At 40.0% G+C, this 25,219-nt stretch overlaps 1 protein-coding gene across 2 annotated transcripts in view; it reads right to left on the minus strand.

The window, feature by feature from the left end:
* Positions 1-17,376, minus strand: part of Otud4 (OTU deubiquitinase 4) — a 52,998-nt gene extending 35,622 nt beyond the window's left edge. The window contains exons 1-6 of one of the 2 annotated variants that reach the window (XM_021247684.2): positions 17,242-17,376; positions 12,162-12,245; positions 9,529-9,579; positions 1,979-2,025; positions 1,252-1,324; positions 33-114 (exon numbers count right to left, since the gene is read on the minus strand). In XM_021247684.2, coding sequence (XP_021103343.1) covers positions 33-114; positions 1,252-1,324; positions 1,979-2,025; positions 9,529-9,579; positions 12,162-12,209 — 301 coding nt within the window. In that variant the 5' untranslated portion in view covers positions 12,210-12,245; positions 17,242-17,376. Of the gene's footprint in view, positions 1-32; positions 115-1,251; positions 1,325-1,978; positions 2,026-9,528; positions 9,580-12,161; positions 12,246-16,624; positions 16,784-17,241 lie in introns of those variants that run through there. The other variant, XM_087193338.1, reaches the window with a different exon arrangement.
* Positions 17,377-25,219: the final 7,843 nt, after the last annotated feature.

Consider the following 25,219-nt stretch of genomic DNA (forward strand, 5'->3'; position numbering starts at 1 on the left):
ATATAATTTTTATAGAAATACTAGATACTTACACTGACACATAGCAGAGTTATCTTTATACTTTATTGGATAGACAATATCATAATGATTTCCATTGGAAAAACACAGTAACACCTGAAGGGAAAAAAGTGAAACACATTTCAGCCCCTCATGTGTATTTACAAAACAATTTATATCTCTAATGCCTCTGAATTACTAGATTACTCTCAAAGAAAGTATTTCAGAACCTAAAAAGCTATGTTATCAAACTATGCTAAAAAGGCATACAGTTTAGCCATTAAATTACAAAGTTCTTAGTAGTTAACAGAAGTTTACAGGATCACAAAAGAAAATTTACAATATATGAAAACATGATTTCAAGTACTTAAAGAACAAGAAAAGTGAGACTTTAAGATACTCTAAAACCTTATCAATGATAACCTTTAAGTGACAGAATCAAAGATAAATTTTTTCTTTTGTAAAATTTTACGTAATTTCTAAAAAGCTAAGTAATTATGTGTACAGAAACTTATACTTTTGTTTAGACATGTCAAAAACTGTAGTTGGAAAAGCCAGATCCAGACCAAAGGCCCTTGGAAACCCCCAAGTTCTGAAAGCAGTAATATTTCAATTCCTCCTCCTTTACCACCATTACCACAGTGACATACAAATCAACTGGCCTGCGTGATTCAAAAATAGCTAATTAAAACAAAATTCTCCTACTATAATGAATGAGTTTATTTTTCTTCTTTCTGGCTTCAAAAAAATTTCCACTGTATCTGTTTTTATGACCAGATGATGCAATAACAGCCTTGCCACTAAAACTATCTTTACAATGGGAAATACAAATGATTACCAAAGAATTCCTGAATGTAAAGCACAGCCTACTTTCACAACTCGCATTACTACTTAACGTTTGTACTGAAACAAAACAGTAATATACACTAATGTCTCAATTTAGTGTCACCACTAAAATATTTTAAGAAAGTTCAACACAGTGATGGAGGACCTTGTGCAAAATAATATAACTCAGTTATGATTAAAAGTAACTGGGCCGGGGATTTAGGTCAGTGACATCGTGACTGCCTCGCAAGCACAAGGTCCTGAATTCAATCTCCCATACCCCACAAAAAAAGCAGCTTTAAAAACTCAGAATACCATAACCTACACACAGAAAGATTTCAAAAAGTCATTTAAAATTATAGCTTAGGCAAAGTAGCAACTAAGTGATTCTTTTGCTTAAATTCTTTACAAACACTTAAAAGTTCGTACCTTTTCAGGAAAATTATTTTCAGTTACTTGTGAAGGAGAAACATTTGGTTCCCGATAGATTACAAAATCTTTCCTGAAATAACATTTAGAAATTACTTTTAAAGGAATATACTTTATGAACTTAAATTTAATTCACTCATCAATTCTAATGTGTCCAGTATGAGCCAGGTAATGTTCTAAGCACTAGAAATACAGCAGTAAAAAAAGGTAATAAAACAACTAAGCTGTAATACCTATGTGTAAAAGGGTCTTTTCTAAAAAAATAAATAAAATTTCAACCTTAAGGGTAAAAGTAGTAGAACTGAGTAACATGCTGTCTTATTTATATTCTAGTTGTTAGGGCCGGGGATTTAGCTCAGTAGTTTCACTGCCTGCTGCGCAAGTGCAAGGACCCAAGTTCGAATCCGGTACCAAAAAAAAAGCTATATTCTAGTTGCTGATAAATGCTACTGGGCCTGAAAAAGTAGATTATTTCTCTACAAGACTGACCAGGGATAATTCATAGGACATAACCTGGACAATTTTCTGTATCCTTTTCAGAAACTGTTTTGAGAATTAAAACTTCTAAACACTGACACTGACAAAAATCTAACTGATGCAATTTTTAAAAAGCCTTAAAAAAATATAGCCGAGGAATAAATTAACTTTGCTATTTTAACATTTTTCATAGAATGAGATATTAATTTTCCAGTAATTTTATTTTTACTTTTGCAATTACAGTGCTTACCTGTACATAAGAGAAAGGGCACTTATTTCCACTTGTCCTACCCATTCCTGTATTGAAGGAAAGCAAAGTTGGCACGTAAGTGTCTCATACATTTTAGAATATACTTAAAACAAAACCTTTATGCCTATCTTTATATTACTGTACCTAATAAGCTTATGTCAGTATTATTAGTATTGTATTATAAAAATTTCTATAAAACAAGTTATACTATACACTAAAAAGTAGTGCAAGTCTATTGTGAAACCCTTTAGTAACAGAAATAGGCTGTAATGATAACTCCCTCTGGCTCGGCAAGACCATGGAGTGGCATCTGTAAGTGGAGAATTTGTTGAAGGTAAGGGCTATCCCTCCAACCTAGTACCCAGGACAGAACCTGCAATATGGTATAAACCCAGAAAATTAAATGCTGAATAGAAGCAAAAAAATCAGAAAACATAAAAAAGGGCAGGTGTCCTATCTTCACGGTTTATGAAGGTACAAAAGGGAAACTACTTAAGAAGTCCCTTCAGGCCTTCCTACAAGACAAACGGCCTGTATATATTAAAATTTTAAATGCCCATACATTTATTGTTGGTAGTGGTACTGGGGAGTGAATCCAGGGAAATTGTATTACTGAACTACATCCTACCCCTTTTTGGTTTTGAGACAGGCTCTTGGCTAAGTTGCCACACTGGCTTTGAACCTGCAACCTCCTGCCTCATCCTCCCCCCGCAGATGAAAGTACAGATGTGCACCACTGAGTGCCCACACATTCTTTGACTCAGCAACTCAACTTCTCTAACTATGACTAGGAATCTTTTGTATGTCCACAAAAATATATATAAACACAGGTATCACTATAAGCTATATGTGTTTTAAAAAACTTAAGAATCCTATGAAATTAAATAGTGTTTCAAGTGTACATAGAAAAACAAGCACTCATTGAAAAGAATTAAGTATAAGACATCCCTTGCTCCTGGGTAGGAAGGATCAACATAGTGAAAATGGCTATACTTCCAAAACTGCTATATAGATTCAATGCATTCCCAATTGAAATCCCAGCAGCATACTTCACAGACCTGGAGAAAACAATCCAAAAATTCATTTGGAAAAAGAGACCTAGAATAGCAAAAGCAATTCTAGGCCACAGAGGCATGGCAGGGGATATCACAACTTGAACCTGAAACTATACCACAAAGCCACCGTGATAAAAACAGAATGGTACTGGCAAAGAAACAGACCTGAGGACCAGCGGAACAGATTAGAAGACACAGAAACAACTCCAGACATGCTCAGCCACCTCATCTTTGACAAAAGAGCCAAACACCCTCAATAGAGGAAAGATAGCCTCTTTAATAAATGGTGCTGGAAAATTGGGTTTCAACTTACCAAAGACTAAAACTAGACCTATATCTCTCACCATGCACTAAACTAAAATCGAAATGGATTAAAGATCTAAATATTAAAACAGAAACACTAAACCGGCTGGAAGAAAGTTTAGGAAGAACTCTTGAAGACATTGGTGTACGAAAAGATTTTATGAACAAAACCTAGGCTGCCCATGAACTAGCACAAACAATCAACAAGTGGGATCTCTTCTTATTAAAAAGCTTCTGCACAGGGGCTGGGGATTTAGCTCAGTGGTTTCGTCGCCTGCTGCACAAGCGCAAGGACCTGAGTTCAATCCCCAGCACCAAAAAAAAAACAAAACTTCTGCACAGCAAGAGAAACCACCACCAGTGTGAAGAGACAACCTACAATGTGGGAAAAAATTTTCACCAGCTGTCCCTCAGACAAAGGTCTACTATCTTGAATGTATAAAGAACTTAAAAAAATCAGACCTCCCGAAAAAAGTTATAAATAACTTTTAAAAATCAGACCTCCCAAATTTAAAGACCCAATCCAAAAATAGGCATCTGAAATGAACAGACATTTCTCAGACAAAGAAGTAGGAATAGCAAATAAATACATTAAAAAATGTTCAATATCACTGGTCATTCGAGAAATGCAAGTGAAAATAACACTGAGATTCCACCTCACCCCAGAAAGAATGGCTGCTATCAAGAAATCAACCAATAACAAATGCTGGCAGGGCTGTGGGGAAAGAGGAACACTGTTGCACTGCTGGTGGAGTGTAGACTGGTGCAACCACTGAGGAAATCAGTATGAAGATACCTCAAAGAACTAGGACTGGAAGTCCCATTTGACCCCACTATTCCACTGCTGGGGATCTTCCCCAAAGAATTAAAAGAATCATACCACAGTGATATATGTGCACCCATGTTCATAGGAACACCATTTGTAACAGCTAAAACTTGGAAGCAGTCCAACTGCCCATCAACTGGAGACTGGATAAAGAAAATAGTTTTTTTCTAAAATGGAGTCCTGCTCAGTCATAAAAAATTTGAAATTAGAGACATTTATAGCTAAATGGATGCACATTGAGGCAATACTCTTAAGTGAAATAAACAGGACACACATATGCAAACACCGAATAGTTTCTCTAGTGTGAGAAACTGAAAGTGTAAATAAAGACTAAAAGGTATAACAGATAATGTGTAATAGGAAGAAAAGGGGCGAAGGGGAAGGGGAAGTTGGAGGGGTAGGGAAAGGAAAGAAGGGAATGGAATTAATATGAGCAAAGGAAAAAATGGAAACAAAGTCTTTGTAAATAGGGAGGGATGGAGGTGTTGAAGGGAGGGCAGGGGAATGGGGAAAAAATAAGAACCAAGAGAGATTATGTAAAGGTGCAAATATCCAAAGATGAATGTCATTATACTGTATACCTAAAATGTATCAATAAAATAAAATTTAAAAAAGAATGAAGTATATTTACATGAAGACTTAGAAAGATAACTCAAGTCTAGAAAGTTTAAAAAGAGGCAGAGTAAAATAAACTTATTTGTATAAAAGGCAAGACAAAAAGGTATTTGTACGTGTGTGTGCGTGCGTGCAGAGAAAGAAAATTGCAAGGATAGACACTAAATTGACAGAGAGAAAATTCAAGAGAAAGAATATGTTCACCCTTCATTTTGTATGCATCCATATTTTAAAATCTTACAACTTAGGATCACATTTCTAGATATTTGTGAAATTAGTAAAGACCTAATATCGAAAGTCATTGAAAAATAACGAGCTATGGTAACCAAAACACTGTCATTTCTTCTGTGAAAACACACACAAGACACACAACACATACACACACACACACACACACAAATAAGAAAAAGATTTTAGACAATGTTTTGATCTCAGAAAAGGATCCCCCCAGCGAGACTTTTCATTCTAACAGTTCTTAAGACATTGGCAGCACACACCCATAACCCCCAGCTACTCCAGAGCTTAGGGCAGGAGGACCCCAAGTTTCAGATCAGACTGGGCAGTTTAGTGAGGCCCTGCCTCAAAATAAAAACGGCTGGGACTATGGCCCAGCACAAGAGCACTTGCCTAGCACAGGAGAGGCTCTGGATTCAATTCCTAACCTCACACACATACACCCTAACGGTGGGCAGCGAGCATTTATAAAACAGTGGAACAACTGGAATCCTTACATATTGCTGGTAAGAAAGTAAAACGTATAGCCACTTTCGGAGACAGTCTAGCAGTTTCTCTAAATTAAACATTTATTTACCATATGACCCGGCAATTCTACTCTTAGGCATTAACCCGAGAAAAGAAAACACATGTCCACACAAAGACCTACATGCAAATATTGACAGTGGCTTCAATTTTGACAACCCAAAACTGAAAAGAACTGTCAAAGAGACAAACTGTGGGACTTCTATCCAATGAACAACTCCTCTGCAGTAAAAAAGAAAAAACTACTAACACGCACAACAACATGGATGAATCTTAAGGTGTTTCCATTATGCTAAGTGAAAGAGGCCAAGTATGTAATACTACAAATTGTATACACATTCTCTCACACGCATCTAAAAAGCCAAAACTTAGAAAGCAAAGGAGTAACTGTCAGAAACCAGGAAGGAGATCAAGTGCAAAGGGCGTGAGGGAACCTCCTGCAGTGATGGGGTGTCCTATATTTGTAGTGGTGGTTACACAACTCTATGCATTTGTCAAATTTCATTGAATTATACATTTAAGATTGTCGAGTTTTATTTTGAACAAATAAATTGTGAATAATGTTAAATCCATATGGAGTTTTGTATAACTGGGTGTCAATTATATTTCAATAAAGCTGACAAAAATATTTCTGAAGAAGTTTGATACATTTTCCAAAACGCTCTACTGGCATGTTTACCTTTTTTTTGTGCGGTACCAGGGATCAACCTCAGGGCACTGCGCTTGCCAGGCAGGTGCGGCGCCACTGAGCTACATCCCCAGCCCTCTACTGGCATTTTTAAAAGGATCAAGGTGCTTTCGCTGAGAAGTAAATGAAGCAGTGGAGTTGATCCACTATTATTTGTTTTCACTGTATATATCTTGTATATTGGGGAGGGGAAAAAAAGCAAAGATTTATAAATATTTGCTGCTAATAACAAAGAAAACTCTTCAGAAGTTGCCCATGTCATGGACAAGAGGTTTGATCAGATAGGGGAAGAGCTATCCTAAGAATAAGACCTCTGTTTCTTCATAAAGAAATCTGGCCAGATAGCTTATCTGAGGTGCTCAAAGCGCCTTCCTTTTCAATCAATCCTCAAACCAAATCAGTCTGAGTTGAGTGCACACTGCCTCATTTCCTCGCCTTCTCCCCTCCAATACCATCACCATCATGTTCTATCCTAGCTGAGCCCTTCATGGCCAGAGTCTGAAATGCTGCACAAAGGGTATCAAGAAACAGCACCATGCCCTCCCCACCCCACCCCACCCCCAGTACTGGGGACTGAATCCAGGCCTTCACACTGAGCCACAAATTCCCAAGCTTTTCTTTGGAGCCTGAGTCTTGCCAAGTTGTCTGGGATCAGCTCAAACTTGCCATTCTCCTGACTCAGCTTCCCAGAGTGCAGGGATTACAGGTATGCACCACCACACAGTTTTCTGACTCACAAATTAGTAAATGGCCTTTGTCACATTTCCTGTATTTTCTAAAAAGGAAGTAAAGTTCACCTATAATATTTGCTACCTGTAGATAACTGTTAACATTCTGGTGTTCATCTTCATTATCACAAATAACACAATACGGATTTAACATTCAACAAATTGAAAGATTTATTATGGAAACTCTGAATCAATAAAAATATACAAGCTTTACCTTCAAAGAGGCTACTAATCTAAGAGAGAATAATGTGAACTTCAGGAAAATGAACTAGTGATAACATACGGATATAATTCAGTTTCAGAATTACTCAAAAATAGGGTAGGTTTAGAGAAAAAACCTTCAGGAGGGTTTGTCTCCAAAATTGAAATGCAAGTGTAGTTACTAATTTTACACTTTTTTCCATATAGTAAATAATTTTTAAAGCATTTTAAATAGGCCTCACTAATACTGGACATCCTCACTTGTATGTAGAAACTATAAAAGTTGGTCTCAACAGAAGTCGAGAGTAGAATAGTGGTTATGAGTGCCCAGAGGGGTAAGGCAGTGATGAGTAAGGGGAACAGCAGTGCAGTTAGGAGGAATAAATCCTAATGTTCTAAAGCACAGTAGTATAATGATGGCTAACAATAACTTTGTGCTCCAAAATAGCTAACAGAGTGGACTTTGAAAACTCCCAACTAAAAGAATTTATAATTGTTCCAAGTGATAGATATACCAATTACCCTGATCACTGCACATTGTGTACATGTACTGAAATGCATAAATATGTATTATTATTACATGTAAATTTAAAATAAAAGTTTTTGTTTGTCTGCAGTACTGGGGATTGAACCCAGGGCCTTTGTACTGAGCTACATTCCCTAGTACTTTTATTTTTTCTCATTTTGAGATAACTGTGCTAAGTGGCCTACACAGAGCTCAAACTTGCAATCCTCTGGCCTCAACCTTCTACACAGATGGGACTCCAGGCATACTTCACCACTCACAGCTTCTCACTACTTCTCAACTTCACACAGCCCATGCTCTCCACACAAGCTGAGCTGTTTCCTGAGCCTGCCTTGCTCAGTTTTCACTGCTTGGGATGCCCTTTAGCTGAGACACTGTTTATTTACAATCTATTTAGACTTCAAATGTGAGTTCACTCTTAATCTGTCTACCCAGATGGAAAAACTCAGTCCCTACAGCCTTATATCCATCTTTCTTATGGCATATGTACTTTCCTAATTTGCATGTGATGTTATTCTGTGGTTTAAAGGAACTCTTTGAGGGCCAAGGATTTAGTGCAACAGCAGCGCGCCTGCCTTGCAAGTGCAAGGTCCTGAGTTCAATCCCCATTACCGGTAAAAAAAAAAAAAAAAAAAAAAAAAAGAAAGAAACTCTTTGGTTACCTCATTTATCTCCAAAATTCTTGGCCTTCAAGCACTCATATTAAGTGCTATGAAATCAAATGGATACACTGATCAATGATCAAAAACCCTTCTCTTCTTGTGCTCGCTTCGGCAGCACATGTACTAAAAACCCTTCTCTTCTTACTTTCTTCCTTTGTCAGTATTATATTTATTTATTTTTTTTTGGTACTGGGGATCGAACTTGGGTCCTTGTGCTTGCACAGCAGGCGGCCAAACCACTGAGCTAAATCCCCGGCCCTGTCAGTATTATATTTAATGTAACAATGGATGGTGGAAAACTCTGACGTTCTAAATGGCACGTTATGCTATCTGGAGTGCCAGGCATGGTGGCACACGTCTGTAATCCCAGCAGGCCAGCCTGAGCAACATAGTTAAGTTCAAAAACAGCCTAAACTGCATAGAGACCCTACCTCAAAAAAAAAAAAAACATAAAGGGGCCAGGATTTAGCTCAGTGGTTCTGGCCTCGCAAGCCCAAGGTCCCAAGTTCAATCTCCAGTACCGTAAAAGAAAAATATTTTGGAGATTTTTTGGTTTTCCTTACTTTCTTGTGATGCTCCAAACCCTTCCCAGGGCTTACTGCATGCTAAACATGTGCTCTGCCACTGAGTTACATCCCCAGCCCATATTCCATATTTGGATTTTTACAGTGAGAACATTAGTGGTTTTTTTTAATATTAATACTGTTTATACCCACTAAAGAGAAAATTAGTTTTATAAGCAAAAAAATTCTTTTAATTTCAACATGACTGAGAAAGCATGGTAAAACTGCCATCCTTCTCTCTCATTTCTGCCCTTCATAAGCTGATCACGGGAAACGGAACCTTCATGAGAGAACTCTGCCTGTCCACCAAGTCCCACAAGCATCCTGAAAACCATCACCAGTGCTATTTCAGAATTTTCTATGTTATATTCAAGTGCCATTATGACAAACAGAAAAACAGCATGACTGTCCTAATGAGGCAACCTCTAGTATACCACTCCACTCATCTACCAATTAAATACTGCACAATATGTATAAACATCTGTAGAAAATGTTTACAAAGAAATAAAGCACACTGTCACTGAAACCCCCAAACATTATACTATTAAGCTTCCATTTTAATGAATTTTAAGTACCTTATTTGGATATACACAAATAGAAATATATTAGAAGACTGCCACATACCTGTGGATTTTCCAAACGTTTTAAATATTCTTCAAATGAACCTTCTATAAACTGCAAAAAAATAAAGGTCTATTAGGAATGTTATCTATGAACTGTCAGAACAGTTAACTGCTTCACCATATAAATAATATTCACTTTGACATAAGCAAACCTAGGATACATCAGCAAGAGTAAAATATATAATCTATGGCAGTGTGTCCAAATTATTAAAGATCATAAACATACAAAAGAATTGAAAGAAACACTGTCAGGGAAAGCTTCAGAGAAGAGGAGTGAGTCAACATGAAGGCTGGCCAGAATCTTGATGGGCACAAGGAGTGGACACTGTACAAAGATAGCAAACGTGGTGTGAGGAGGAAAAACACCGTGGCACCAACACAGAAGCAAGCTGGCCAGCCAGAGTGGAGCAACTTGGTAGAGAGCTGAGTAAGAGAGGAAACCAATCGAGGGACTGTTTACAGAAGGCCTGGAGCCCAGGCAGGACTTTCAGACTAGACAGGAAAGGCAATTCAAGGTCACTGCAGATGACATTCTGAACTGAGAAACAACATGATGAAACCAATGTTTTAAGATTAATTTGGGGGCCAGGGATTTAGCACAGCACCTGCCTGGCAAGTGTGAGGTCCTGAGTTCTATTCCCAGTACCAAAAAAAAGATTAATTTGGTAGTGGCTTGTGTGTAGAACAGAATAAAACAGCTAACTGGCTAAGAAAAATGTATCTTGGTAACACAGATCTAAGTATTCAGTGTCTCTTAGGCCAGTTATACTAAGAAAGATGTGAACTAGTAATGTTTAAGACATTTCAAGCGTAAGCAAGATTTTTAAAATACAGCTTGCTTTGTCATTTTCACGTAAAATGAGTTTATTCCAGCTATGTGATCACCAACCTTTTTTCTATTTTTCTCATAGCAAATGCACTAATTTGAGAAAGCTCTAAAAGACTTCATCTGATCCACTACATTCAATTTCATTTAAATTACAGCCCCATTTAACAAAGACAGATTTTAAAACATTAAAGTATACTCCCCTAGCCTGTAAAAGCTAAATACCTATGAATTTTTTTAAAGATTAAGGTTCTTTTATAAATTATATCTTACCAAATCCCCAAAACTTATCTAAAGTTTCAATATATATTTTAAATATCACACCAATCAGATACTACTATTTCATATTAGAGGTGATTATTCACAAACCTTAAAAAAACAAACCAGAACCATTTAAAATTGGCAGAGCTCTAAATGGCATCCTAACACAAGCCTGCAACCAATCTGAGCCTCTTTTCTAAGTAGAAAGAGTCCAGTATAAACCCCATGGCTGAATAATGTCAGTAACAAGACATATCCTTTCCACAACACCCCTTTCCAATTCTAGCTAACACGTTCCTATTGTAATGAACATAAAACTTTCCCCCTTAGAACTTTCAACCTCTGATCATACCTCCTAAGATTATATGGGCTAAATATATGCAAAGTACTTAAAGGGTGTAAGTGCTCAATTAACATTCAACCAAGGTTAACAATGTTCATTATCATCAACACAGTTTTACCCTCTGGGGCCAATAATAATTATTCACCTCTAATTTCTTCAAATATTTATAGACCACTCCTCCTCTCTTCACCACCACCACACCCTAGTCATCTACATTACCAGTTTCTATGCTGCCAGTTTTTTAATAACGCAAGATTTCAAACCATCTGATCAAGCAAGTTACCCTTTTTCCTAGAATATACTACTATCTACCCTAGACCACAGCACAATTTGCTTGAATTTAGGGAACAACAACTCAAGAGCACACTCAAACCAAGAACTCCTTACCTGTCTCAAAATTTAGTTAACTGCAAAGTGCCAATGTTCTTTACCAGTCAATGTGGAATATTATTTAAAGTCATCAAATTACCTAATTCTAGGTCATAACACCAAAACCTAGTAAGACTTTGAATGTAAAAAGAAAATAGGTCACTGTGCCATCTTATTTCACAGCCAATTATGTACTACTGAGAAAATTATAGTAAGTTGTTACACAACAGTTTATTAATTATTAATCACCACTTACATAATTAGTGTTCTAATACATGATTTCACAATGAACTCTGAAAATTAAAACTCTGTAAATGCTTCTGATAAAATTAGGGATTCGGTATTACTTATGCTCAGGATATTCTTTTATACTCCAAATCTGAAATTTTTTTAATTCACAGGAAAATAACAATACAAAAACTACTATAAATCTCAATACCCAAATACCTGACCACATCAAGGAAGGTCCACACATGGTGTGTAAGGACTCTGATCCACGTTTCCTTTCATTCTCCAAAGTTCAGTGTTATATTTAGCAGAACTTTAAAAAATGTATGTATAGAGCCAGGGATGTAGCTCAGTGGCCTAGCAAGCGCAAGATCCTGAGTTCAATCCCCAGTACCACAAAAAAAAAAAAAAAAAAAGGTATGTCTGAGTAACCTAAAATGGCACAGGTAATATCACAACTGATTACCATTGGATATAAATTCAATAAAGAAGTTCTTTTTATCAAGCGTTATTTTCACAACCTGTAAAATTTCCATTAGAACACTTCTGAAAGCCAAAATGTAAATTCAAATCAAGGCACCATCACTTGTTTAAAATTACAAATTACCGCTTCAAATTTCTCTCTGTTTTCTCGAAGATAGTGAATGCAGGCCATTCTAACTTCAACATGGCGAGACTGAGAGTGCAATACCTGAAAAGAAAAAGCAACACCCTATTAAGTGTTTTGTTCAAAGTGGATTTAAGTTAAAACCTAATGCCTTTTTTCACACTCAAAGTAACATGACAACCAATAAACAGCAGTTTCCCTCCATTTCCCTTTCTATAATTTCAAGATTTTTACTCATTCTCACCTCCTCCTCTAAGCACCATGACATGACATACAAAAAAGCAGTGCTCAGCTTCCATCCTATGCTTGTTAGAACAGGGAACAAATAGGCAACTTTATCAATAATCCTCTTTGAGGCCTTAAACCTACAAGAGAGATTTCACCCCAATAATTCTGAATGTACTTGGTGGGCCTATGTAGAAATTTAAGTCCATCATGGTTTTTTTTAGAAAAAGCAGGGCACTCTTAAATAACTCCTTAGTTATGAAGCTTACAAAACTTTTTTTTGGTACCAGGGATCAAACTTTGTACCCTGTGCCTGCGAGGCAGGCGGCAGCACCACTGAGCTAAATCCCTGGCCCACAAAACTTTTGAGTCTTCTTTGAGAACAGCCAAGTGAACAGCCTAAAGGATGCAAAAACTCTTGCATGCTGTCATCTCAAGAGGCTTGAGATTTGTTCTCACACCCAAAATCATAAAGCCCCAACCTAAAAAACATGTTGTAGATCCTCTCACTTTGTGGCCTCCGTTTTCTTATGTTAAATAACCAGCTCAGCAAAAAGTTACTGGTATTCTGTGTCTTAATAAAACTGAGCTCTTGGGCTGGGGATTTAGCTCAGTGGTTTCTCTGCCTGCTGCACAAGCGCAAGGACCCAAGTTCGATCCCCTGTACCAAAGAAAAAAAACTGAGCTCTGAATTAAAATAAATATTCCTTACCAATGCTTAGAAACCAGCTGGCTATCCCCTTGATACTTTACCACACTTAAAGAGAAAGTTAAAATACTCTTCTATTAGTAGGCATCTCAAATGAAGATATTCTTGGTACCCTAAATGGTCAAGGTTACATACATACACACTCATATATACACATACACCCCTCTGAAATGAAATAACACATCTTAAACTACTGTCAGGGCCTCTTGAGAATTTATGTTAACAGGAGTAAAGTTAAAAAGTTACAGTTCCAAGTCAGGGATGGTGGCATACGCCTCTAATCTCAGCACTCTGGGAGACTGAGGTAGAAAGACTACACATTGGAGCCCAGCCTGGGCAACTTAGTTAGACCTCTTTCAAACCTGATAAAGGGTTGGGGATCCGGTTTAGAGCAAAGGCTCTGGTTTCAATCCACAACTCTACAAAAGTAAGTCAATAGAGTAAGAACTACAGCTGGGCATGATGATACCTATAATTTCAGCACTTCGGAGACTGAGCCAGGAAGATCTCAAGTTCAAACCTAACCTGGTCTTCATAATTAGTTCGAAGCCAAACTGAACCACATAGTGAGGCCCTATCCCTAAACAAAGGGTTGAGGGGGGTGAGTTATAGCTCCAAATAACTGAGTGAGTCTCATGTTAGGGTAAGCAGAGAATTCAGGAAAAGCAAGGCTCCAGTTGCCCATTTTACAGCTCTCTTGGCTAACAGTCAAGTTCATTTATATCCACAGAACCACAAGCAAAACTGCCTGGACAACTAGTATATCTTACTACACTGAGACACACTGAAGATGTAGTAGCTGAGCTCTGCAACTGAGTTACTCATAGTGTACCAGGTGATTTTCAGCTTAACTGGCTGAACCTTCACTGCTGTCTTGGGGCAGTATTAAAAAGTAGCCTCATATATACTGTTAGTTCCCAATACCAGAAGGGTATCCATATATTCTTAAAAACTACCATAGAAATTGTTTTTGCCAACTCAAAAGACATTTAGCAGCACTTCTTTCAGAAACCGAATCAAGGCATTAGTAGAATGAGTAAGCCACCGTGTCATCTGCCAGGGCCTTCCTGCCATTACCACAGTGGAGCTAGTGCTAAAGCCATTTACCTAACAACAGGTGGCAGATGTAAGCTGGTAAAGCCTATTTCCCATAAAAGAACAATGGAAGGCATAACTAATGGCTTTTCTCCACTTTTAACAAAGATGTTTCCACAGAATCAATCTAAACCTATTGCTCAGAAGCAAAACTCTCAACAACTTCGTGTGGGGTGCTGATAATTTACAAAGCCAAACAAAACCACTGCAAGAGAAGCAAGGTTAAACGACAACTTTTTAAAAAAATCTTTATGGTGCAAGTTCAGAGACACTCAGGAAGAACTCAAGTAGTAGGTTAAATTTATTTTTGTAAATCATTACAGAAATGAGAATAAGCTAAAGGTAGGAAGAGGGCTTTCCCATCATTACTTGCAACAAGACAGTGACAGACACTGGGAAAGGCTGAGACACGTGGTTTTAGCAAGTCCTCTAAGAGCGCCCTATTTTTAGCTCCATGGCTAGGAGCAGATTCAGGTCAGGCCTCTTGCAGGCCCAAATTCACAAACATAAAAAAGGGACTACCTACATCAGGTAACTTGGAGAGAAAGACTACTCCTAACTGCAATTTCTTCCTCCCCATCTTTAAAGAGTGCCATTTAGATGACTTACTGACTCTTTGGAAATGATATTTATGGTAACTTTGTAAGAGAAACTAACTTCACAAAACAAAAAAGAAAATCTTTTGTACAGAGGGCAGCCTGAGCCAGAGGTTGGTGACACCTCAGCCCAAACACACTCTGCCTTTGGCCATGACGGCTACACCCCTTGGTCCATGCCTACTTCATAAATGAGCTCTCCCAACGTTCAGTCTTGAGCTAAGCTCAACGTACTCAGTCACTTAAATTGGAGAAGACAGTCCCTTATGCCTGAACTAAATCCCAATACAACTTACCGGGAAAAAGAAAGTGTTATTTGATGTTAACCAGTTTTTAATGTAACTAGTTCTTGCCCTTTAAAAATAGAGATCCCACTACAATATGGAGAGGCTTCTACAGAATCGAATTCAACAAACATCTGTGGCGTGTAATACTGAAATAGGGCCCTTTCTGCTTCAATATAAACAGGACTTGGATAGTTGGACTGAAATTCCCCATATTATCTTCCACATCCTTCTTGGCCAAACTCTTTTTATCAGTACATAAGAAATATGAGCTGACTTCACTTTCACCTCCTCTGCTTTCAGAGGTGCTAAACAGTCCAAGAAGGCTAAGAAAGAGGAAGCAGAACAGGAGATACGGAAAATTCATTCACAAACAGGCAGAATGTTTACCTAACAGTGAAGGACTGGGCCGAGTGGGTGAACACACCCCACCACAATGGAACATACTAAATTTATGAAAATAAGAGAAGTCTAAAAAGAACTGAAAAAGACGGAGCTTTTTAGGGAAAATGTTGCAGCAGCAATGCCTGCAACACAATACAAAGGTTTGTATGCACTAAATCAATTCCTTGCTTAAAAAAATAAAAAAGCTATATCATGGCTGAATAAAGGAGGACCTTTAGAAAATAAGTTGGCCTACTGATGTTTTTAAAAATGAAAACTAGTCTCTACATGTCGAGTAAAATATCTACTCACTAACAGAAAATTGCAGATATTTAGCATTCAAAAGGTGAGGGTGGGAGGAGCCCTCAAAGATGGGAAGGCTCAGTTCTTAAACCAAAGGAAAGCAAACTGTGAAAGGTAGGAAAATACACACCAGAGCAGTTATGTGAAACTTTCGTCCAACTACTGCAATAACTATTTTTTAAATACAGGATGAGTTTCGGTGACTGCGCACCTACAACATATACTGTTATATAACATGGAGTAAGCTGTCAAAAAAAAAAAAAAAATCAGGAACATCTTCCTAAGTAACTATACTGGGAATCGTTTTCATCATTAAAAGGAAAAAAAAACCAGCAAAGAATGGCCTCTAGCGAATCCCCTTCCATAACCCTCGTACTGACACAGAATAGATTTTAAAAAGTAAATTCTTTGTGTACACCTCCTCTACCCCCTCAAACATACTGTAATAGAGTGTGGAATCTACTAAAGATTGAAAATATTCTCTATCTCTAAGCGGGTGGCTTTCGCAAAAGGCAGTTTGCCCTGTGGCTTTGGTGACATCGGAGAGCTTGACTACCCCGCATTCCAAAGTCCAGAGGCAGCAGGGAAAATGCGTTCCACAAGCAAAAGTGGGGTGCCCCAACTCCTCCGGTAAACATCTTCTGTACTGCCATGAACGCCAGGCTTATAATAAGGCGGAGGGAGAGAAAGGGAACGCGGAACACGACGGCAAACGAGCGTGTCGCCAGGCCCCCCAAGTTGTCTTCCACGCGCGCGCCCCATTCCGACGTCCCAATGGGCCGCTGGGACAACAGCCGGCCACGCGCAGCCCGGACGTGGGCGGCCGCGTTCCACCCACTCCCGCACCGGCCGCCGCCCGCCCATTACCTGCTCAGCCACGGCCCGAAACAGGCACGAGCCGTCCTTAGCGACCAGTTTCCGATACAAGCCCAGTCTCCGCAGATAGGCGTCCATGGGCGTCGCGTCCTCGCGGGGCCCCGCGCCGCCCTGGTCCCCGCCGTCGGGGGCGCCGACGGCCGCGTCCATGTTGCCGGGCGCGCTGCAGGCCGGGCGCGGCGCGGGCTAGCCCCACATGGCCGCGTCGCCGGCGGCTCGACGCCTCGGCCTGTGGCGGGCGGCGACTCGAGCTCGGCGGGCGGGCGGCGGCGGCGGCGGCCTGCGGCGGCGGCCTGCGCTCTCAGCGCGCATAGGGGGCACTGCCTACTGCATAGCTATCCGCACGCGGCCGCCTCCCGCAGGCCCACGCGCCTCGGGCACGCGGAGGGAGTCGAGGCCGCCCCCGAGAGTGCGAAGTCACTTCCCGACGGCCGCGCTGCCCGCGAGGGCACCGGCTCCGGGGTCGCCGCCCCCACAAGTTTCCCGGTCCCGACGGGAGATGGGCGCCGGCTGGCTCCCGCGAAGCGAGGCCTGCGTCCCCCGCGCACTGCCCACGCCGGGAGCCCAGGAAACCAAAAAAAGAAAGCCGCGGCTTTTCCTTTCCCCACCTCGCCGGAGGCGCCCGAGGGGCGGGGAGCTCGGAGTGGATGGGTGGCTGGGTGGCTGGGTGGGGGCGCCCGGCGGAGGACAGCAGCCTCGCAGCGCAGAATTTGTTTTCGCTTTCGGCCCGAGCGCAGCGAGGACGGCGGGAGATGTAGTTTGGCAACGACAGGAAGTCGATGTGCGACGGGTGGAGACGCCCCGGCCGGCCAGCGCGGGGGAGGAGCCCGGAATTCGCGCGGACTACCAGTCCCTATAGCCACCGGGAGTCGGTTTAGCGATTCCCGGGCGCGTGTCCGAGAGCAGGCCAAGGGCTCCGCCAGCTGACGCCGGCTACCTGCGCGCCGCTCCGCCCTCCGTGCGCCGCGGGGCCGCGTGCGTAGAGTTGCCAAGGGCACCGCGGCGGTCGCCACGCCGGCCCTTTGTGTATTTCCCAGGGGGCGCACCTGTCGGCACCGCTCGCCCCCCCCCCCGGCCTACTCGCGGGGCGTTCCCAACCGGGGTGGCTTTAACGGCTCACGCAGAAAATAAAGCTAATTGGCCGAGACTCGTGAAAGGGGCACGGTGCAGACGACACACGCTCATCGTAAATCAACCGAATCACCCATAGGCTGCCGCCCATTCCCATCAGAAGTGAGGGATGCGGAACGGCACAGCGGCGAGATGACTCCGCTGCCGACGACTTTTTCACCCTGTCACTGTGGCTGCTTATCCCCCTGTAAAGAGATGCCTCTGTTGGAGAAATTAGAATTTTTCCTCCCTTCTTTAAAAAAAAAAAAAAATCATCCTGTAATTGTTGAATGAAGTGCTGCCCCTGCCATGTGGTTCAAAGGGCCTAAGGTTCAGGCTCAACTTCCTACCTTCCCGAGTTGCATGATAGGAAAATGGCCAAGTCAAATTTTAGACTTTAGAATGTGGCAATCACCCGACATGTTCTGGGACACTGGAATTTTAATTTGCTAAAATACTACAGCATCTGGTGTCCTTATTTAAATACATGATTAATCAGAAACACTACTCCACTTTTGAGGCCATGGTAGAGGAGAGAGAGAAAAGTGGACGTTTGCCATGGGTTTAGGCGTAGTCAAATTCTTTCGAATGGGGGCAAGGCAGGCCAGATGGTAAGAATCCAACATAAATTAATGAAAACTCTGTTAGACACTGTTTTCTGTACTGTATTTTCAGTGCAAGCAATTAGTCATATTTTCACTTTCTATGAAGCATCTAAATTTGATTTGTGTTTAAATATTCTATCTCCAATGAAAAATTTCCTTGTCCGATATTAATTTTTTTTACATCTTGTAGAGAGGAAAACACTTTTGAGAAAAATCAAGTGTCAGGTAAAACCTGTGGATAATTTTCTTTTTTGAATATACTTTTCATTCTGCTTAAAAAAAAAATTGTGGAACATTGCCACTACTTACAACATGGCTTATCTTTTGACCTACAAAAAAATTGAATGTACAGCTGGAGATGTAGTTCAGTGATAGAGTGCTTGCCTAACATGCATGAAGTCCTGGGTTCGGTTCCCACCACTACATTGTAATAAAGTCAGTAGGTTGTAAACATCAATCTTATAAACAATCAACTTTCTGGTATGCCTTTCCTAACATTTATTTTAATATTCCTAAAACAAGAATTTCTGAATTTGGTCTCAAATTCAGTGTGCATGTATAAGAAATCTGTGTACAGTATTAGCATGTTAAGTGTGCATTGCTCAATATCTTCCAGATATAAAAAAAACTTGTTATTTCCAGGATCTTTACATTGCAAAATTCATCAGCCTTGTTTTATAACTGAAATGTTCAAGATTACATTGCATTATTTTTTAGAATATTATTCAGATAAGCTTTGACCAATTTTTGCATGATATGGACATCAATTTTATTAGTGGGTGATAGTTTTTCAAGCATATTCATTTAAACATACTTACATATTTTTAAATGAAGTAATATCACCATCTTTCTAAAGCCCCAGAATCTCTCTGAAATACATATGCACCTCTTATTCTACAACATCTTTAATTTCCATCATAAATATTTAACTCACTGACAAAAGCATGATCAAAATAATTATGGACATGATCATTAACCTTAGTATTCTAGTATAGAGCTAAGTATTAGGGCCTACTTTCAATGTTTTGTTTTGTTTTTCTTTTTGGGTACCAGGGATCGAACTCGGGACCTTGCACTTTCGAGGCAGGCACTGGGACCACTGAGCTAAATCCCTACCCTTCAATGTATTTTTAAATAAATTATTAATCACCAAGAACATAAAGTCCTCTATAAAAATTCATTGAAACTGTTATAAAAATGTGGTTTATCAGAATAGAATAGCACATTTCTGATCTTTTCTTTTCTACCATGGTGGCAAAATTACTGATCTTCACTGCTGCTGAATGAATACAAAGCAGCCTTACTCTATAGTAGCAGCTTCTAGTTCCAAAATTAGAAGGATGCACCTGTCATATCTGATCCCAGCCTGCATAAGGAAATCTTTTAGGTATTTTGAGACCTAATCCAAGACAGACCCTCTGTATGCCAACTCCCCAAATATAGCTCACTGTTCAGGCAACTTTAGAGGATCCCATGTCTTTAAACTGGACCCAAACTTACAGAAACTCACTTATTTTCAAAGGATCTCAAGTTGCTAACATTAACTTCTAAAATGCTTCAAGAACCCAAACCACAGGGCTGGGGATTTAGCTCAGTGGTTCCATCACCTGCCTCACAAGCCCAAGGTCCCCGGTACCAAAAAAATAAAAATAAAAGAACCCAAACCACAGCAGGTTGACAGTGTTCATTCTGAGGGCGCCATCTGTGTCCAGCCAAAGTGAGGACCTCCTTAAACAATGATCATTCTCATCAGATACAACCTGAAAGGGTCAATGCTTCGGAGGCCCTCCTGAAATTACTAAAATTAAGCTTGTGGAAATGTATCAACCAACTTTGTTTTCCTTGTGCACAATAACATGTCAAGTTAGTTGTTTACTCTGGCAAATTTTTGGGTTAATGATTGAAGTCGATGGAATTAGCGATCTTCTTTTCTTTTTTAGTGCTGGGGTTTGACCCCAGGGCCTTGCACATGCTAAATATGCTCTCAATCATTAGCTATATCTCCAGCCCAGGAAATTTTTTAAATGGTTTTATTTTTAAAAATGAGACGTTTAGCTTATATGGAGGTTTGGGGATTTTTTTTTTCTGCAATATAAGGCTATAGGTACAGTGGTAGGCAGCCTCTAAAATGACCCCATGATTCAAACATACTGGTACTCACACTTTTGTATAATGGCTCCCACCTTCTGCCAAGGTTAGTCTGAGTGACCAAAAGTGATGCTATGTCACTTCTGAGATTAGATTACCACAGACACCTTTGGCATTTGGGTTGTAGTTTATACCCCATCTCCCAGGGATCACTCAGTCTGGTACAAGCTGCCTATTGCGGAGAGGTTTCCTTAGGTAAAGAACTACAGCCTCCTTCCACAGATCTGTGCTTCTGCTTTTAGGTGAATCCTCCAGTCCAGTCAAGCTTTCACACAGCTATAGCCCTAGCCAAAACCTTGACTCATGGGAAACCATCCAGCTAAGCTCTGAAATTTTTAAGACCTCAGAAACTATGTGAGATAATTTTTTTTTCAGTTTTCTTTGGGGTGCTAGAGATCACATATTAGCCAAATGTGGTACAACTGAGCTATACCCCCAGCCCAGTAAAAAATGTTTTATGCTTCTAAGTTTTGGAGTAATTTGTCACACAGCCATAGATAAGTAATATAATATTCCTTGTTGGTCATTGCTAAGTAGAGACAGAATGAATGCATTTCAATAATTCACAAAAATAATTGCTATTTTAATATCATTTGTGTTTTTACCAGCTGTCTGAATTCCAAACAAAAGAAGGTAAGATATTTTACCCAAAAGTCAAATGAGCTTGTAAGTGAAATTTTGAAAAAATATTTAATTTGCAAAATCTTTTACAAAAATAGAAAACCTAAGAATACTTGGACTTTATTGCTATGTAACACTTTTATTTTCTATTAAAATTCAGTTAAATCCTACCAAAAAGTTATTTTATGGAAAAGGACCTGTTTCAGATCCTATGTACTAGAAACTGCTGCTATTCTCTACTTCCATTTTGTTTCCCCTGAGTACTAGCATAGCTTTGGATTTTATTTCTCAACCACATTAGAATCTAATGTGATTATCTGAATATATTTAGGCCAATGAGATGAAAGAAAAATTGATGAATTTAACTTCTAGCTAATCTCCTTCAAGATGAAGCCTTATACCCTCTACTCCTTTCTACTTCTCATGAACTGCTGGAAAACATAATCAAACCTAGTTGGTCAGTTTTGATCATGGGAAGCCCACACTGTAAGAGATAATAGAGCAATGAAAGGTAGAGGAGCCAATGTCCCTAAATATCTTGGGACCTACAGGCCTTGGACCACTCACTTCCAACTTTCTGTTAGAGTAACTTGTTTTATTAACTATTTTTTTGTTGTTGTTATAGCTACTTAGTCTATGCATTCCACCATATTTTTCTCCATTATCAAACGAATAATCATATTTGAGTCCAAATAAAACTTGCTTATAAGAGACCCTTCCTCAGTGGAACAGAATGTATTTGTTTTCTGAAAAGTTGGGAATTGTAGAAGACTTAATCACAAAACTCCCAAGTGTCCAAGGACTTCAAAACATCAAGTTTTTAACACCAAAATAACGATTTTTTTTTCACTTACTTTCTCCATCACTAATCCATTCTCCTTCAGTTCTACATTTGATAGTGTTAACCACCTCATTTGGAAACTCTCCTTTACCATTGTGGGTATAACCCTCTGAATATCTTTGTCTCCTTGGTTGATTCCCTTCCTTCTCCACCCCTACCCCTATCACCTAGATGAGCAGCTTCCCCTAGGGCTCAGAGCTTTATTTAGCTCTATTCTCCATTCCAAGCTTATCTCTCTATGCTAAGCATTTCCACCAAAAGTACTTTTGGGGGAGAGGTGCAACACTGGGGATTGAACCAGGGCCTCATGCATATTAAGCAATTGGTCTACCATTGAGCTACATTCTCAGCTCATAAAGCTCATTCCTAAAAACAAATTCATCTTCCTGTTAAAGCATTACTGACTGGCTGGGGGTGGGGGGGGTGCGTGCCTGTAATCCCAGCACTCGGGAAGCTGAGGCAGGAGGATTGCTGCAAGTTTGAGGCCAGCCTGGCCTGCATAGTGAGTTCAAGGACAGCCTGAACTACATAGGAGACCCAATCTCAAATGCAAAAACACATGACTGACAAGTGCTTTAATACCAAGCACTGGATTTACATAGAAGGTAGTATGCCAGGTATGTTGGCACACACCTGTAACCCCAGCAGTCTGGGAGGCTGGAACCCAGCCTGGGCAATTTAATGTGATCCTGCCTCAAAATTTTTTTTAAAAAGTGGGGGTGGGGGTGGGACTGGGAATTTAGTTTAGAGAAAAGGCCCCGGGTTCACACTGAGGAGTTGGGGGAGACATATCCATTGAATAACTTAACGACAGATCATTTATTATGGCAGATAGCTCTTATTTTTGCTTGATAACCACTGCACTATCTGTGGGATAGGTGAAAAAAATTAAGGCAGTATGACAGTCAAAATAAAATGATTAAAAGAAAAACCTCCCAGATGCGGTGGCACATGCTTGTAGTATCAGGTACTCCAGACAGGGAGGCAGGAGAATCACAGCTTTGAGACCAGCCTGGGAAACCTAGATCTCTATCTAAGCGGGAGAGTAAGGGCTGTAACTGTAGTTGTTTGGGGTACCTGCCTAGCAAGCACAGGCCTTGGGTTCAGGGAGTCCACCAAGAAGCACAGAGATAAGAAACCCAGCTTTCCAAGAATGAGATAATTGAACTAATGTTCAGGCAAAGTAGGAAAAAATTTAGGTGATGAAGATGCATTCTCAACTTATATTTTCAGGGAACTATCACTTAGAAAAGGAGCCTTCCTCTTTTTGGTACTCTAACAACAAAATGAAATGAGAGAAGAGCATATGTTACAGTTTTTGTGACTCATTTGCTAGCTATTCACTGGAAGGAAGTAACTGCTGGTAGTAAAAGACTGACTGGTAAGCTTCCCACACTGGCCATTTCCCATTTTCTCTGGTAACCTGCAACATCTGCCTCAGCAAGGTCCTTCGCAAGCCTTGTAACTCTTTGATACCATATGCATACTCTTGTATAGCTTAGAAAAAAAATTAACATTGCCCAAATTATTTAACTCATGTTACATCAAAAGAATTAAAAGAATGAAGAGGGAGAGACATCTTCTCCAAAATGGGAAGTAAATATATCCTAACAAAGGAGAGTGAAGATCAAACTGGTAGCCCTGAAGGAAACTTCTCCCCCCACCCCCCACACCATCCCCTCTCTTCCTCCTCCTCCTCTCTCCCTTTCTTTCGGACAGGGTCTCAGTAAATTGCCCAGGCTAGCCTAAAATTCCTAATCCTCCCACCTCAGCTTCCCAAGCAGCTAAGATCACAGGTATGAGCCACTGCACCTGGCTACTCTTACTATCTGTCTGTTTCATATTTTGTTTCTTTTGGTTGAGACAGGATATCACCGTGTTTTCCAGGCTGGGCTTGAACTCACTACATAGCCCAGGCCAGGGTCCAACTCATGGCAATCCTCCTGCCTCAGCCTTCCAAGTATTGGGATTACTGGCATGCACCACTGCACCTAGCTTAATTTTTAAAGTAATTGAAGTTTTCTGCTCTGGTTTAATAGTCATTATACTCAAATCAAAAACAAAAGGGAAGGAAATAAGGAAAAAGAAAAAAGGACAGAAGTGCAAACAAGCTATGACCCTGTTGCCACCTGTTACCAAAGTGCCTGGTGAGTTAACTGGGGGAAGGACCTTTCGAGGAACTTGGCTGAAGAGACTTGAGCAGCTAAGTTTTTCCAGTGCACTATCGTGCTTCTGTCTGAGGCAGTGTCTCTCACTGGCTATTTTACAGAGCTGTGTCAGTGCTTCATAGCCTCATTGCTCTGTGGTATCAAAGTTAGGGGATACATGAAGATTCTTGCCCAATCCCAGTGTGAATCCCTAGAGAGCACCCATCTGCACCTCACATAATAAGTTCCAAACCCCAGAGCTAAGACTGTTCTTCCAAGACCCTATAGGACTAGAGAGGTGAAATCATAATTTAGTTTCTTATTGTAACTGCTACTTCCTTGTGAGGAACACAAGCGCATTGAGTTGTCCAAGGTGAATGTTGCTAATAAACCTCATAGCTGACTGAGGCTCTTATATAAGTAGCTATTCAGTAGCTAATCTATCATCTCTGCAAAAAAACTTCCCTATCTAATTTTCTTCTCCATTCATCACTACCTCATAATTCTACTCTGACTAAAGCAAACTTACAAAGTCTTCTTATATTTACTTCAGCTCCCAGTGGGATTGTAAACTTTTTGTAAGCTTGTGGAACATAAGATTCTTTTGTCTTTATGAAGTGCCTAAGAATATACATATTTGCTTTTGCATATTCAGGTTAACAATAGTCATTAAATGATCTCATGTATTCCTGACAAAGGGAGAATATCCAAACCTGCTAGATATCCAAAACGCGAGTTCGTGTTCCCTAAAATCAAAAAATGAATTCTAGGAACAATGGAGGTTAAGAGCAGGAAAAATTTATTGAGAAAAAGACAGCTTCTGTCAAAGAGAGACAGAAGGGAAACCCAAAAATAGGCTGCCCTGGGGAGCCTGTTACCCAGGGTGTTTCTATGGAGGAAAGCCACAAGGTGAGGTGGGTTCAAGGTGGGACAAAACTATAATCAACTAGTAAGATTATGGGTACAGTCGCTTACAGAGTATTGGTCCAATGGGAAATCACAAGGTAGACATGAGGTGGAACAAAACTATGATCAACCAATAAGATTACAATAAGTATAGTTGCTTAGGTAATATTGATTAAAGGGGGACCCAATGGGGAAGCAAGTCATGTAG

This window comes from Heterocephalus glaber, unplaced genomic scaffold, assembly GCF_053883595.1.
Source record: "Heterocephalus glaber isolate CG9 unplaced genomic scaffold, H.glaber_assembly_v1.0 deba00001587, whole genome shotgun sequence".
In the NCBI taxonomy this organism is placed as follows: domain Eukaryota; kingdom Metazoa; phylum Chordata; class Mammalia; order Rodentia; family Bathyergidae; genus Heterocephalus; species Heterocephalus glaber.